The sequence below is a fragment of the Hemicordylus capensis genome, chromosome 4, assembly GCF_027244095.1.
Source record: "Hemicordylus capensis ecotype Gifberg chromosome 4, rHemCap1.1.pri, whole genome shotgun sequence".
NCBI lineage: Eukaryota > Metazoa > Chordata > Lepidosauria > Squamata > Cordylidae > Hemicordylus > Hemicordylus capensis.
In genome coordinates, this window is record NC_069660.1 from 73,606,997 (window position 1) to 73,620,563 (window position 13,567).

General features: G+C 42.8%; 1 protein-coding gene across 17 annotated transcripts in view; it reads right to left on the bottom strand.

Moving 5' to 3' along the window:
• ANKS1A (ankyrin repeat and sterile alpha motif domain containing 1A) overlaps window positions 1-13,567 on the bottom strand; it is a 245,708-nt gene that overhangs the window by 75,406 nt on the left and 156,735 nt on the right. For 16 of the 17 annotated variants that reach the window (XR_008306214.1, XR_008306212.1, XR_008306213.1 and 13 more), the window contains one exon: window positions 4,659-4,765. Coding sequence is in view for 14 of the 17 variants with exons in the window: in XM_053246248.1 (XP_053102223.1) it covers window positions 4,659-4,765 (107 nt within the window). In the remaining 3 variants the exon portion in view is untranslated. Of the gene's footprint in view, window positions 1-4,658; window positions 4,863-13,567 lie in introns of those variants that run through there. The other variant, XM_053246246.1, reaches the window with a different exon arrangement.

Genomic DNA, 13,567 nt, shown 5'->3' on the forward strand with positions numbered 1-13,567 from the left:
TCTAATATCAATTTTTGCAAAAGCTCATTCTCGGTTGAGAGCAGTGCGAGTGAAGATAGTCACTTCTGTCCCATGGCTGACCTAAGACAGTTCTTTACTTCTTTCAGCACTGAAAAAGAGTGCTCCCCTTCACATTTCCCCCCCAAAATGGCAAGATACGCTCTAAAAGCAATTATAAATTTGGAAGACTTGTCACCAAACTCTCCCCTCCCCACCCCACCGCACCATACACCTTGTGAGGAAATTATCCTAATGGATAATCCAGCCCTGCAAATGCCTATTCTGACACATTAGACTTATTATGGGACATATTAGGGGACCTATACATTGCACACAATGCAAATATTTACCTGTAGATCTATCCTGAGGGCCTACGATTATGAGTGCCTAAGGACTTTAATGCAACAGCACTTTGTCCCTGTTGGCCAAAGGTTTCCAAACCTGCAGCAACAGCTCTGTGTGTGTGTGTGTGTGTGTGGTGGTGGTGGTGGTGGTGGTGGTGGTGTGTAAGCCTCAGTAAGAAAATGGGGATGGGGCAGTGCTTTGGGCTTCCACAAGTTGCAGTAGCAATAATATGCATTTTGCAAATAAAATTTACATCTGTTCTGCCCATTTTATTATTACACACCACTATGTATCTTTGCATATAAAAATGAGATTCTACTTTTAGTCTACATAGCTGAGATACACGATATTAAAAGTTCAGGCTCATAGTATTTCACTTCAGAGATAACCTTAAAAGGAAAATGTAGAAACCAACAGGCTTCAGAGCACTTTTCAACAAAACCATCTATTGTACTCTAATATGGTGTTCAATACAGGACTTTCAACTGGTAAGTGTTAAAAGTAGCACATTAAACAGCAAAATAAATGCATCCTAGACTCAAAATCAAGTTGTTAAAATCATCAACTCAAATGTTAAGCTGCTGATCTTCTAGCAAAAAAATTATGACGTGTCTCTAAAATCAGACTCTGTATCAGAAGACTAGAAAGCAGCCAAACTCAAACAGATTCTGAAAACGGTATCTGGGGGGGTCCAGGTAATAAGCCAGTTTAATGTCTGTCCTGATTAAGCTGATGGATAGCATAATTAAAGATACAATTATTAAACATAAAGAAGAATAAAGTTTGCTGAGGAGGATCGGCATGGCTTCTGAAAAGGTAAATCTTGCCCCACCAACCTTTCAGAGTTCTTTGAGAGTGTTAACAGGCATGTGGATAAAGGTGATCCACTTGACACTATATACTTAAATTTCTTTTAAAATCTATTCAAGTCTTTTTATCAAACGCTCTTGAGTAAGCTCAGCTGATAGAGGGCAGGTTCCTTTTACGAACTGGTAACTAGTTGAATGACAGAAAACAGAATGAGGAATAAATGGCCAATTTTCACAAAGGGGACAAGAGGAAGGGCCCCCGGGGATCTGTAGCGCACAATTTCCTGATCCCTGGAACTGTTAACTGAAACTCCCCTGCCAACTGAACAAAGAGGCACCTTTAAAAAGTGGCAATTCTCTTTACAAGTGGGGAGCAACTGGCCCTATCCATCCCCAGCACAACATCCCTCCAGCGGCTTTTGCTAGTGTGTCTTAGGTAGGGGTGCCAACATTCCCACATCATGTGGGATGTCCCGCATTTTCGGGGCAAAGTGCCTGTCCCGTTCAGGATGCAATTTCTCCCACTTTTCCACCTTAATTTAAATAACAAAACCAAAAACCTTTTAAAGTCACTGCTGAGTGGCAGCAGAGCAGGATGGCGCCTCTCAAACTACGAAAGGAATGGTGGCTGCTCTGCACCTCTCTAGGGCAGGGGCCAGGACTGGCTGGGGCGGGTGGCGCACGCTGGCGAGTGGTGACAGGTGTGTTGGGCAGTTGCTAACAGGAAAACCTGGAGCACTCACAGAGAGCCGCAGCTGCCACTCACTTCAGGAGGGAGGGAGGGAGATGGCGGGCAAAATGCTCCCTCCCTTGGCCCTGCCTTCCTCCAAATGTGGCAGACGGGCCGATTTCAGGCTACGCAGAAGCCTGAAATTGGCCCGTCTGCCTCATTTGGAAGAAGCCAGGGCCGAGGGAAGGAGGGAGTCTTTCGCTCTCCCACCCCCCATTCCTGAAGTCAGTGGCGGCTGCAGCGCCCAGTGAGTGCTCCAGGCTTTCCTTTTAGCAGCAGCCCAGCATGCCTGTTGCCATTTGCCAGAGTGTGTCACCTGCCTGCTCCAGCCAGCGGCAGCTCTAAAAGTGTTTTTTTTTTAAAAGCCCTGCCCCTAGGTGGCCATCCCCCCCACCCACCCACAGAGTCCCTGTCCCAATTTCTGCCAACACAGTGTTGGCAACCCTAGTCTTATGTTTCTTTTTTAGATTGTGAGCCCTTTGGGGACAAGGAGCCATTTTATTCATTCATTTCTATGTAAAACACTTTGGGATTTTTTTTGTTGAATATCTGTCATATTCATATTTGTATATAAATATTCACTGCATTCGTTGTTGTCGTAAGTTGGTTCTCTTGCTTTGAAGTGTTTGAACATGGTAGTGTAATAATTCCCCATTGCTTATAGGGAGAATGCAGAGTAAAGAAACCTTTAAGCATGACCTTTCACTGCTTCAATGTTCTTGCTTTTCAAAAATATATAGCTTTTTAAAAGGATACTTGCGGGGGGGGGGGGGGCAACAGCATCCAACTTGCCTACAATTCATGGTGGCTAAGAACCAGTGACAATTAATGGCATCCCAGTAAAGACATGTGTGGCCTGAAGCCTGATATAGAGGAAAGAGAATATAAAGCCAGCCTTACTTCACATCACCAAACTTTAAAATGCATTCAGAATATTCCAGCACATGCTGCCCCCAACTTCCAGCAGTAATCGATACACAAGTAGTCTGGCACAGGATTTTTTTTTAACACACATCACACCCTCTTTTTCCAAATAGCTGATCCAATTCATTGTAATTCTCTAGACTGAAAACTACAAGTGACTATCTAATCAATATACCAAAAACCCAGTCTTGTGTAATTTGTCATTATTCTTTAAATTTCAAAGTATGACAGATTACACGTTGGGTTTAAAGTGATAATTAAGGAACGGAGATATCCAAAATGGTCACAAGAACACAAAAACATTTAGTCTCCTGTCTCCGATTAAAGCCTGATCTGTTTGGCAGTTAAGGATCTTCACCAGCGTTTCAGAACAATTTCACTGGTTTTGTAAAGAAGAGCATTACACATCTGACCTTTATAAGGGTAATCTGACCTTGCTCACTTTCAAAAAGTTTGGAATTGCATGCAGCACAGAGATTACATTTTGGCCTCCCCCCTTGAGAACTGCTGAGTACAGAGATAGATTTCTCAAGCTCATTGTTCTCTTAGCAGTTCAAAAGCCTTTCTATCTGCCTTCACGAAGATGGAGGCTGATTAAATAAGGTATATTGTGCTGATGGATTTGCAAACAGAGCTTCATACTCCTCATAAAAGTGGAGTAAGTAAAAGATATCACCTAGCAATCTTTGATGCCAACGCCTTGGTTTTTCCATAAACCCACTTTTCCAAGGCAGTTGCAAGGCCATTATGTCAACTCAGCAATCGCCCCCACTCTATGAATACTTATTCCTCCCCAGCCTTGCTGAATGATTGAGCATAATTTAGCTTAATTTAGCTAAGTGCCAACAGGGACAACTGATGTTCCAACTAGATCAATCACACAAACAATGCTGTGCCTTAAGTGGCCAGGGAGATGAATACCAAAGAAAGGAATTTACTCCTGCTAAGGATTTTATGCATCACAGCCATAGCCTATTGTAAGCAGCAGCAGCCAAGGTATTCTTAAGGCAACATAGCTGTAGTAAAGGTAAAGTGTCTTTGGTAGAATACAGGAGGACTTTACCATTGCCATCTCCCACACAGTATGAGATGATGCCTTTCAGCATCTTCCTATATCTAGGCTGCCCGATATAAGCGTTTCCCATAGTCTGGGAAACATACCAGCAGGGATTCGAACCAGCAACCTCTGGCTTGCTAGTCAAGTCAGTAATGGTCAATACTAAATATGTGAAAAGTATAAGGTTTGTTTCTGTGGTATTTAGCATGGAATCCACTGAAGAATTGGCATCCAAAAATCTAATGCATATGATCACACAGTATTTATCCAACAAGCAACTAAAATGTACTTTCAAATATAATCATTCTTGTGACATCATCTCTAGCCTACAAGTAGCTGAAAATTTTCAAAGGGTTAACATAGTGGGCAGAATTAACTCAAAATACTTTCCTCGCAGTCATTTCAATCTGAATCTCCATGTCATTCTAATCTATTCCTTCCCAGGTGTCAACAGTTATAATGCTACCCTTATCTAGAAGAGCTTTCTTGACATCATATTAGTCTGAGATTTTATGAATTCACAGAACTGAAGCTAAAAAATTAGAGCAACACAAATTTATGTGAAGTGTCTGAACTCATCCAACTAATCAAAAGAATTCAGGCTCTCTTTTCACTTGTTTAATTGGATCTGATGGCACTGCTCAGACTGCTTTATTAGAGAGACAAGTAATTTGAAAAACTACCTCCAGGATACAGACAACATTTGTACCATATTAGTTTGGTTTGTTCACCAAAAAGAGATCAGATCCAAGCCCCAATAAAACCTTTGACAGATTTCCACACAGCTACTTACCAGGAAGCGGACATCATCGAAGCCATTGAGAAGCAGTTTACTCTCATATTGCTGTAAGCCGATGGACTCCAGCCACTCCCCAACGCTCTGCTCCAGCATCCGCGAACCTGACGAGAGAGGAATCGGCAGACGCTTGAAAAAGGAAAACCCATTAAGGCGGTAGCAGCGGCACTCTGAGGAAGACAGGTGGCATTGCCACATCATAGTCATTACCATAAAGAAGTCAAACCAGGGCCAGAGTACAACAATTAGCTGACAGACAGCTCCTCTTCTGCACACACACTATGAACAAGAAGCTTCTGTCCTGTTCACAAACTAGAGTGTTAATTGGTATCCCAGTTATACTCAAACTCACTCTGAATCCGAGCTGTTTAGAACCATTCCTGGGGCCAAGGCATCACATGCACTGATTTCCTGGCTCAAGTGTGTTTCTTGCCAGGCATAAGATGCCCAAACCTCACAAGAATCCCAGTCAGCTTCTTGTTTCATCTGAGGGGGCTGCAAACTTTCCAAGGCATCATTCCAAGCCAGAGCTACAGGCATGAGAGACAAGAGGGCCAGCTCACAAATACATACAGCCCAGAAGCTTGCATCCATGCAACTTCAGATGCATTACCTTGTACAACAGGCCAGTAAGGAAGGCTGTTAGCACTGGAGGTGCAAAGCAGTTATAGAGAAAATACATCTTCATGCAGCTGAGAGAGACAAACAGACACGATGGGTGTTCAGAAAAGCAGCAGCAGCCAGATTAGTGAACAGCTGTCCAAAGGAACATGCAAGACAAATTAAAAACAAAAACAAAAAAACAAACTGAAGTAGAAGAATAAAGATTTATACTTGTTTTTCCCCAACAATCCCGAAACAGGCAAACCATGGTAAGGGCTTCTCTTTGTTATTTTATTACAAGGAGCGGAGGCATGAGTGACAACAAGCCTGAGCTTAGAAGTCCTGCCACTGTCATTTTACCAACTATCCAGATGCATGACATCCTGACAGCCTGTACAGACTGAACTGGGCGGAGGACCAGCGTCAATATCTAAACTCGAACAAATAGTTACACTGGAGCATCCAGTCTGAGCAAAAGAATAAGTTGTCAACTCATTTTCCACCCAACACATCTGCTCCTGCCAGTTCTTTGTTGACTTGAATTTGCCAGTCCTTCATTGTCTTCTACTAGAGGCAAGGACTACTTTCAGATTCTTCACTCCGATAATAAGCAGCTCTCAGAACAAAGAGAGCTTTCCTTGGTTTAAGGGGGAAAGCCAAACAAGAGCAACATGATCTCTCCACCTTTCTCAGCAGCAGATAGGATTAGATATGTCCTGGCACCTCCTTTCAGCTGGTTAATCAGAAATTAATTCCTCAAGAGCTCTGTAGAAGCCATATGCAGCTGCTCTTCTTTCCTCTGCACCTAAGAAGAGAGTCTAGGAACTTGTTACTTTCCTTGTGTCGAACTGGAGATATGCGATGGAGCAAGGAAAGTTCAGATTCCACGTCTTTGCAGTCTCCAGAGGAATCACTATGCAAGTCACGCAGAATCCTCTCAGGCTTCCTAGCAAGTCCGTCTTTGAAGGGCATTTGCAAAATGTTGATGAAAAAGACACCAGGGTTGCAGCCTTTGAACCCTGTGGTTAGCTGAAGTTCTGCACATTCTCAACCAGCCCCATCCCTTCCTTGCTATTATGCCTACACAATGCAGTTCTGTCCGTTATCTAAATAATTGTAGGGTTAGAGGTCCTGCTGCACTAGTCTGCAGAAAAGATCTTCTGTTAAGCAAGTCATAGTTAATGAGTGCTAGGGAGCTGGCCAGCCTTCTTAATGCATACTGCAGCACCAGAGATGCAGCGCTCACAAAAGGTTTCCTCCTCCTTTCTCTGACAAAGCCTGAGCAAAGTGACAGCATCTATTCCCCAGAATTGAAGCAGCAAGCCCTTGCTTGACCAAAGACTCTCTTTTGTCCAGGACAAATTCCTTTCCACTTCATAAGCCGGCAGACAGCTGTGATTTTCCCCCATGCAAGCATGTGTCCTTTTCACAGAGCTGCAGCAGACTGCTTTGTCTAAAAGGCAGCAAGCTCCACACTTGCTGCGTCTCTTGCTCTCTCTGATTGTTCCCTCCCCTCTGCTCATGCTCACACCCCTCCCAGCACAAGCAGTGATCAGATTTCAGAATAGAAGCCGGCAAGGGAGAGAAAAATAAGACAGCAGCTTTATAATATTAGCGTTAAAATCGCATCTCCTGATAATACTCATGTTAAAATGCTAGTATTTATTTAGTGAGTCTCATGGTTTGGTTTTACAGTAAAATACGGATGTGTTTGTGATGATTCATACATTTATCAGGAGTGAGCTGAGGAGATTTCCAGATGCTGAAAGGTAAATGTGGCTGAAGGAGGCAGAACAATTGGAAAGAAGCACACTATACTGGCTTTTCCCATCGAGCTTTGTCTGGGGTTGAACAGGCTTTATGTCTAACAAATTGGTGTGATCATGCAATGTTGAAACTCCAGGCAATCTTTGTGAAATTATGGGGAAACTGAACTTCTCATTGTAGGGAATTAAGAGACCAAGTTACTGAAATAATCCAGAATTATTTGAGAAGAGTATGGTATATGAGCCATGCAAATTACTTGTTTGGATGCTGGACCCCATATACCAGCACAGCACTCCCCAATGCCCTAAGCATAAAACTACTAGGAAGAAAACACTAGAAAAAATATGGGAATTTAAATAAAAAGTCAAAATTAAGCTACCACTCAATTTAAAGTTTAAGAGTCTAAAGAACGTGTCATAACATAAAAATGTTTGTTATGAGAACTGACTCAGCTATTCAATTGACAGTCTCAACTGTTTCCCACTCAAGTCTGAAGTGTTTTATAAAGCAGAGCATAAAGAATTAATGTGGTCTATAAATTAGAATACGAAATGGAGATTGGAGAGTACCGTATAGCAATAGCAATAGCACTTACATTTATATACCGCTCTATAGCCAGAGCTCTCTAAGTGGTTTACAATGATTTTAGCATATTGCCCCCAACATTCTGGGTACTCATTTTACCGACCTCGGGAGGATGGAAGGCTGAGTCAACCTTGAGCCCCTGGTCAGGATCGAACTTGTAACCTTCTGGTTACAGGGCAACAGTTTTACCACTGCGCCACCAGGGGCTCTTGGACAATTACTATTGTTGATTTGCTAACTCATAATTGCTGGAAACCAAAATGTATAGCCAGCAAGAGTCAACAAGGGACACTCTGACCAGTACATCAGTGTGTCCCAATATGCATCATTATGTTGGTGTCATGATGTCCAGGTCGTCCTAGTTCTGCACAAAGTGCACCAGTTCTGCTACACTGGCAATAGCCATCATTGCCAATTGACACATCGCATGAAGCTAAGAAATGGTAACAGAGAATGCATAACCAAGGAGGCAACTTACTCAAGCAGCCCACTATTTTGCCCACAATGAAGCCAACTACAGTGCACCTGTGCACTTCAGATTTGGTAGCATACATTATGATGGGACTGCAACTGACTAGCCGCATAGCAGAATGATTTTGACAAGCACATGACTGCTTTATCTGCACTGCTGCAAGCTACCTTTTGCTTTCATAGCTGCACACCATTATAGCACGAGTAGAGCTGTTACAAGGAACACACATCCCTCTCTGACATATGCTAAGGCAGTGTTCTTCATTGTAAGGCCCGGTGGCCAGTGGTGGCCCATATCAACCTTAAATGTGGCTCGATAACTGTTTATTGGGCCTGTGTGCAACTTTGCCCGAAGCTGAATACTCTGCACAGTCCCCCGGCACCATGCTGAGACAACAGTTCCCACCATGCAGTGCTATCCTTTGCTTAGCACCTGTGGGGTTACTTTAAATTGAGCTCTCTTGAGTCCCTGCACCATCTTGGAAGGTGTGCACAGAGTGCTAGGAAGTATAACCCTTCCACAGTACTATGGAGGTCAGGACAGTGGGAAATGGCCGTCTCACTCAAGGTATTTTTGACAAAGTGGCCCCAGCTTGAGAAGTAGTGTAGTTAACTACTAAGGCTTACTGAAATGAACCAAAAAAGCACATTCTATTACTACTTATGAACCCATTTTAAATACAAAAGCTCTCAAAGCTGTTTACATAGAACAAGAAGATGGCTCTCCATCCCCAAAGGGCTCACGATCTAAACAAACACAAAACAGAAACCAGCAACAGTCAGTGGTAAAGGCTGAATAGGGCCAGTTGCGCTCTCTCTCTGCTAAAGATACTTTGAAAAATGCCTTTTTGCCCCATTATCAGAGATTGAACTGCATTACAGTAGATAAAGCAGTTTATGGAAAAAACAGTCCCAATCTGTCCCTATCTGTACATTGGTACCATTTGCTTGCCCTCAAAATAAGTGTTTGCTATTAACCTTATGACCACCTTAAGTGGTGCAGTGGGGAAATGCTTGAGTAACAAGCAGAAGGTTGCCGGTTTGAATCCCTACTGGTACTATATTGGGCAGCAGCGATATAGGAAGATGCTGAAAGGCATCATCTCAGACTGCGTGGGAGGAGGCAATGGTAAGTCCCTCCTGTATTCTACCAAAAGAAAACCACAGGGCTCAGTGGGCTCCAGGGGTCAAAATCGACTTGACAGCACACTTTACCTTTTACCTTATTAACCTCACAGCAGCAAATAGTGTTTAGAATTACTGGGTTAAAAATTATTAACTGAAGATAGCGGTTTGCTTCTTTTGCTTAGTAAAATGCAGTATATGCTTTGAGCTACAGCCTTCAGCTAGCTGCAGAATCCACTTGCAAGATCCCACATGAATTCTTTAATGCAACATGCCTATTTAAGCTTACTGAAGTTGCAGAGGCCACTCATTCTTCTCTTGCTTGGGGTAACAAACTGACTAATGAAATCACTGTAAAGCAGCACACACGCCACACAATCTGTTCTTCAACACCATGCCAGGAGAGTCATCACATGCTTCTGCAACTGCAGTAGAGAGAGGGTCACTACCCCATTTTGTATCAGCCCTCAGCATTTTAATTTTTCAAACAGAGGAGTAAGTTAAGTGTGACTAGGTGAAAGGAAGGGCACAAAATGGATAGTGCTGAAGGCAAAACAAAAAATGTACAGAGACCATATTTTACAAACAGGCCTCAGTTCAGGCTAAGATGTTGCAACAGGAGAAAGCCTTTTTTTTTTCAAGCTGGAGGAGGCCCCTTTGAAAGAGCTCGGGTTGAGGATCTGTTGCCCTTTAACAGATTTCTTCTTCAGTAATGCTGCTGAAAGCATTTGTGGGCAAGGATCAATGCACACATTTCAGCTGGGACAGAATGTTCACTCTTTGTAAAGCCTGGCAATGGCAGGTTATATTGAACAGGGCATTTTCTATATATAAAATGAGAGATCAAACACAGCTGTAAGAAGTATCCAACAACAAAAGAAAACAGCTGCTTAGATTGATCTGTATTCCCAATGTACTTTGAGATATACTATTCTCATATTTACCCCTAAGACATAGTAAATCCTTTGTAGCTGCAGCTGACCATCAGCAGAGGAAGCCATATATTTTGAAGAAATACATGATCAAAAAGTATTTTCAATTAAAAGGGTCCCAGTACAGTGGTAGAACATATATTTTTCATAGAGAAGGGCCCCTGGTATCTCTAATTTAAAAAGATGGGGTAGCAAGTAATGAGGAAGACTTTTGCCTGAAACCCCAGCGAACCACTGCTGGTCAGAGTAGTCAATACTGAGCTAGATGGACCAATGGTCTGACTCAATTTAAGGTAGCATGTTTTCATTGTCTTAAGTACATATTTTCATTTTCTTAGTGCTGCACATAAACTCAAACCTTCACAACTAACAATGGTACCTGGTAACCAATGATTTACTTGATAAAACCTGAATACCTGAGATAATTATATTGCACACACATTTTTGCATATCTGTATGAATCTTTGGGTAAAACAACTGATGCAAGTTGATTCTGAGTAATGTGCATTTTACATACACCTCAGAAAAATATCCAGTTTGGAGCAGTTTGTTTTCATAACCATCTAATCCCTGATTAGTTCATCAGTAAAGTTGGCAAACTCACAGATTACATTTAAGGCATGTAATGCTGTGATATACTGATGGATAGCTTCACCAGACACTTGGGATCTAGAATAGAACTTGTAATGCTCAGCAGTCACATTCAAAGTAGGGTTGAAATTATCTAAGGCTTGAAGAGCAGCTTTATAAGAACTGGCATCCCCTTCCAATTTGGCAGGAAAGGGCACATGATTATATATTATCTGGCCTTCAGGGCCCAGGCACTGAAGCAATATAGCCTTCTGTTTTGCAGGAGTAAAATCAGGGCTCTGTATGGTGAGGAGGTAATTGCAGAAATAGGACCTGCACTGTTTCCAGGGAAGAGCAGGTTCTCCTGGGGAGGACAAGAAAAAAGGTGGTGGTGGGATCTGAGCCATGCTGCAGTGGGCATCCAGTGAACCACAGAGTCCAGGATGGATAAGGAAAAAGTACTTTCAGGGGTTGTGCAGGTCAGGAAGCTGGAGAAACTATCAGCAGCAACAATAGAAAGCAGTTCAGAAATGTAGGCCCAGTGATACAATTAAATGAGGTTGCAGCAGGGGCGTAGCAAGGTTGCAGTGGGCCCAGAGACAAGATTTTAAAATGGGGCCCCCCCACTCAAAGTCCAGGGCCTCCGCACACCCCAGGCCCCCAAGGATTTAAGTCTGATTTTCCAAAATAAGTATGCTGCCTGGAAATACATTTCACTGAATACACACACGCACACGTCACAATATATAGTGATATACATTGAGTACTATACATTTGTTTTACTTTTAATGCCTAGAACACACTAGAAAGATGAATGATTAAAATGGGCCCCTCACTGCAGATTAGCCAAGGAGACTTTCAACCATGCAGGGTGAGCCTATGTTTGTTTTCTCAGAATTCTGAACAAATTCAGTCAAGTTCGATTCCAGGAGGTTTTTCACAGGAGGCTTTTAAAGCCCTTTAAGACACATCTCCTCTGGAATGGAGGTGCTGCATTCACATGTTGGCCAGATTTACCCTGAAGTCCCTGCAAGTAATTGGGGAGCAGTTCACACACAAGAAAAATAAAATAAAATAAAAGCAGAAGGCATGCTTCACAGTTCTCACTCAGACCTTCTGGGTTGCAAAACAACTTGAACATAAGTGCATTTATAAATATATGAATGAATGAATAAAATAAATATAATACTGTTTCTTCCAGAAGTTTTTGTAATTTTCTGCCATGAAACAAGCCACTTATAGGACTTTTTAGATAGTTTTTTTTAAGCCAGCAAATTTTCCAAGCTGTTTAAAAATAAATAGTCAGAGACTTCTCAGTCTCTCCCCCCCCCCATATCCAAGCCCTATGGCAAGCAGATCCCTATATATCCGGGTGGGGGGGTGGGGAAGGTAACCACAAAAAGGAGTTCACACTCTACCTGGCAGCAGGGGGTCTTCTGCTGCCGAGAACAGTGGAGGCCTCTCTGGCTGCCTCCTCCTTCCTGGCTGGCTTGGGCCCTACTGGAGTTCAGGCTTCACAGAGGCCTACACCAGACCTCCGTGGAAGCCCCGCCCACCCGCCGATCAGCTGAGAGGCGGCAGAAAAGGAGCTCTTTGCAGCTTGTCTGCTGCCTCGATTGCCGGCCAGCAGAACAAGCAGGAGAGACGGCGAACAGGGCAAGTGGCTGAGGGGCCTTGGGGCTGGGCAGGGGGCAATGGGGAGTCACGTGAGGTGCCTCTGGGGGGCCCCTCCAGGCAGTGGGGCCCCCAGACAACTGTCTCCCCTTGCCCTATCGTTGTTACCCGCCTGGGTTGCAGGAACATTCACCAGCTTTGCAGGTTCACATACTTAGCTGGTTCAACATCTTGAGCCAAATGTTATATAGCTGTTTCCCTCAAATAAAGTAATCTTACAACTCCATTTTTCTCCTCCTTTTTCTCCCCTTTTCTTTCTGACTCATCCCACACACATGCCCACTAGGACAAACATACAAACAAACAAACTGCAAAAGATTACTATTTAATTTAATATCCTTGCATCAAGCATTCATTTCCTGAAGTGTTTATATTCTCAGATGCATGCATGGCTATCCAGGCTTTTGGCACTCTTTATGTTCCTTGGTACACAGGCATGAATCTGTGTACAAGAATTAGATCTGTCCCACAAAGCTGGAAAAACCCCATCCAATTAAATTGTATCCAGATGGCAGCTTCCCCCATGGCTAATTTAGTGCTGGAGCTTTAAACTTAAGTGCAAAGGAAGGCATTTCAGAGAAAAGGTACTAACTACAACAAGGGTTGTGCCACAATGTCTTTTTTAATTACGTCCCTTCCACCTATCCACAAGCAGCTATTTCGACCAGCAGTAGTAATCACAGTTACTATGTAACTACACTGAACTGAGCATGCCCGACACTCAAAGATTCACCATTTGCAAGTGTCCTTAGCCTCATTCAGCACATGTATTTTTGCATGTAAAATGCAGCACACTGCTAATATTGTTCTTACCACTCCTACAGCTCAGAAGTGCCAAAGCAAGCCATTGTTCAAACAAAAGATCAGTACTGAGTGAAATTCTTCAAAGTATTCAAAATACCTCAAGAAATAGTGGGTATTGTTTTCTTTTATGGGATCAACTAGTAGTTTATAATGTTAAAAATTTATGTTTCCAACGGTGCCTGCCACGACCACAAATGCACCTCCCAAATAGTTAATACTGTCATACTGAACACTGACCACTGAACACACTACTTTTTGGACTGTTCAAGTTAGTTGGCTGGGAATAAATAAGAAGTGACCAGATTTCACCATGATTTGTTTTAAAAGTGTGACACATTTTTTCTCAGTAGAAGCCCTATTTGTGTTATACTCAAT